This window comes from Mizuhopecten yessoensis, unplaced genomic scaffold (genome assembly GCF_002113885.1).
Source record: "Mizuhopecten yessoensis strain PY_sf001 unplaced genomic scaffold, ASM211388v2 scaffold2401, whole genome shotgun sequence".
Classification (NCBI taxonomy): domain Eukaryota; kingdom Metazoa; phylum Mollusca; class Bivalvia; order Pectinida; family Pectinidae; genus Mizuhopecten; species Mizuhopecten yessoensis.
The window spans coordinates 702,002-704,735 of NW_018404528.1; the positions used below are offsets into that span (position 1 = coordinate 702,002).

At 34.5% G+C, this 2,734-nt stretch overlaps 1 protein-coding gene across 2 annotated transcripts; it reads left to right on the forward strand.

Annotated features, from left to right (window-relative positions):
- The first annotated feature begins 1,213 nt into the window (after positions 1–1,213).
- Positions 1,214–2,342, forward strand: LOC110445875. Of its 2 annotated transcripts, none has more exons than XM_021490703.1 (3): positions 1,214–1,497; positions 1,680–1,770; positions 1,981–2,342. In XM_021490703.1, the coding sequence occupies exons 1-3, from the start codon at positions 1,222–1,224 to the stop codon at positions 2,160–2,162; spliced, it is 549 nt and encodes a 182-aa protein (XP_021346378.1). In that variant the 5' UTR covers positions 1,214–1,221; the 3' UTR covers positions 2,163–2,342. The 2 variants fall into 2 exon arrangements, with proteins under 2 accessions (XP_021346378.1, XP_021346379.1); XM_021490704.1 differs by having other exon boundaries at positions 2,179–2,342.
- Positions 2,343–2,734: the final 392 nt, after the last annotated feature.

Genomic DNA, 2,734 nt, shown 5'->3' on the forward strand with positions numbered 1-2,734 from the left:
TCGGATGGTTTCCATATTTTCTTATGGTCACTTTTGCTCTTTCTTGATCTTTGTGGACAATAACTTCAACTGGATCTCGAATCGCAAACGTGAAGGTTTCCGAAACGGATTGCTGCATTTCTGTCATTATGAGATCGATATCCTCTTGTAGGGAAAAGAGCATGTGCCAGTGGTCTCTGGTTAAACTAATTCCTGCAGGACTCGGATGCATAAAATAATCCTGATACCACTCGCGTATATCAACACGCAAGCTAGCCCTCCAATACGTAACATTTACATAAGTAATTCCTCCGATACACGTTGTATAAAACGTTCGATCTTCCATATAATCACGAACATCATCAACATTACGTCTTTTACGTGAAATCGGAAAGGTCATTTTAGACGCATACAAAGTTCATAAGTGAAAACTCCAATTGTGACATCGAGCTTATACATATATTGTTGATCAATAGCAAAGTGAGAAAGCGAGACCGAATGAGTTTGATGCTTTTCTTGAAATTAACAAAGTCATAATTACTATACTAACATATATTAATGTTTAGAATACCTGGAGAAAATATGTCTTATAACGTGTTTATATAGAGTATATACATATAGTAGACATATGTTTACTTAACATTTACAGTCATTACGTAAGAAATAAAATCTACATTATAGAACGCCCTCTATTGATATTTTTAACAAGCTGTTAACTAGTGTCCACTGTATATGACAATCAGGTCTAATTGCATCCTATGGGGCCCCCGACGGGATACTTTTACTAACGTTATTGAAAATCTTCATTTATATAAATATTTTTGTAATCAATCATTATCGAGAATTATATTTGACATAATTTGTGTTAACAAATTTAAATTTAAAATGTTATGTTAATACGAATAACATTGGTAAGACGTTTATATCTCCCAACTAAACCCCGAATTATTTCGACGGACACGCTGACCACAGCAAAGGGGTACACTAAGGGTAAATATAAAACACATTTATTTTTAATATTTTAATAAAATGAAACTTAACAATAAAATAATTAAATACATAGAAAAATAATATATTTAACAAATTCCAAAAATTCATGATAGATATAATAATCCATTTTGGTGTTGTGATTATTTAAACACAATTGAAATAACAACCCAATGGCACCTCTCATTAGTCTTGATAAGACCACTAGCATAAAAGATTATTTACACAAAAATGGCGATGAGGATGATGACGAAGATGATGATAGTGATGATATGTTTCGTGTGTGTGGTCAACGCAGGAGAGAATTGTCGGAAAACAGGACACGTGTTGAGATGTGACCGTTATGACGCGGAGGTCATTCAGCAGGCTACAGTGGAAGTGGTTTATCTAGGATACTGTCCATTGATACAGTTCTTCCCTAACTTAGGCCATGTGATCAACCGACTGATAATTGAAAGAACCCCCATGACATGTAACAGTTTTCACCATCAGACAGACACCGTCATATTTTTGAATGGGAAACAATGCCAGGTAAGTTGGTGGTTTTTGTTTTTTGAAAGCGGTTTAAGTAATATTATTTCGATTCAGAAGAAAAAATATAACTAGTAAATATACCATAAAAATAAAGTGTTATATCGGATGCTATTTCATTTGAAATACATTAATCTGCTGAAAATTATTTGCTTATTTTGTTTTTAATGTGTTTATTTTAGAAAAGCACAGTAGCGTCAAGACATCAGACTAATCCATCATCACCCATGACCACTTCCAGTGTTGCAGTTGAAACAATAATCGTAACGATGAGTAAGTTTCATATGTATTCCTCAAAATCGCAATACTTTTGTTTGATCAGCATATTATTATTTAAATTTATATTATTATGATTAACTTATAAAAACAATTGTATCGTTTGATGGTATAAATACTTTTTTCTGTCTCGTTGACTTTAAGATTTGTTTTAGTACTGAAAATTCTTCTCCAAATATCTAATTTATGTATTTACCGTCGTTCCAGATCGAACTTGGCTTTACGTTTCATTCGGATTAATAGCAGTAATCGTAGTGCTGTGTGCTGTGTGTTGTGTTCGAATGATGATGAAGCGTCGAAAACGTAATGAGGAACGTACATTGAACTACCACATTGGTGATTTGGAATCTGTGACAGAGTTTGAGTTAGGGGCGTTAAAAAACGATTAACATTATTGTGTTACAGTCCTCCTGATAGTCCTCAAGATTGTGATCCTATCCATTGGTGGAAATCAAGAGACGATTGACCCCCCAGGCGTAGCTCCACCCCCGCTGCGACGATCAACTCGTACAAGACGAACACCTGTGCGTTACGCTTCGCATGAGTGAATTTCTTTTGGTATATTTACGTCAAATAAACATAAGAGATCAAAACAAAAGTCTTTTTTGTCATTTTTGAAACGTCACGTTTTGAAATAATCCTATATAACAACGTTTAAAAGAGAATGAACTAATTCGTGGAGTATCGATCTAGGTAGTTTACACAGGTCTTGCATCGTAACAGGATAAATTGTATGTAGGTGTGATCCATGTTACGTAATCAGCAAACACTGTGACAGAGACACAAACACGGGGTTACGTACTTCTATGAAAGGTGTGTCTACGGTAGTACGCGGGTACTCAATATTGATTAATTAATAAAAAGAACCAGGTGATGAATGAGCAATACTCTAACGCCAAGCTAGGGCGTATTCCAAATATACTAGTACTACCTGTTCTCATAATAATTCTCCATTCTTACT

Bases quoted from the DNA above. Each gene is read 5' to 3' on its own strand.
- LOC110445875 (XM_021490703.1), top strand. From the start codon at position 1,222: ATGATGATAGTGATGATATGTTTCGTGTGTGTGGTCAACGCAGGAGAG. The intron at 1,498-1,679 runs GTAAGTTGGTGG...TGTTTATTTTAG, and splicing joins TGAATGGGAAACAATGCCAG to AAAAGCACAGTAGCGTCAAG. The intron at 1,771-1,980 runs GTAAGTTTCATA...CCGTCGTTCCAG, and splicing joins AACAATAATCGTAACGATGA to ATCGAACTTGGCTTTACGTT.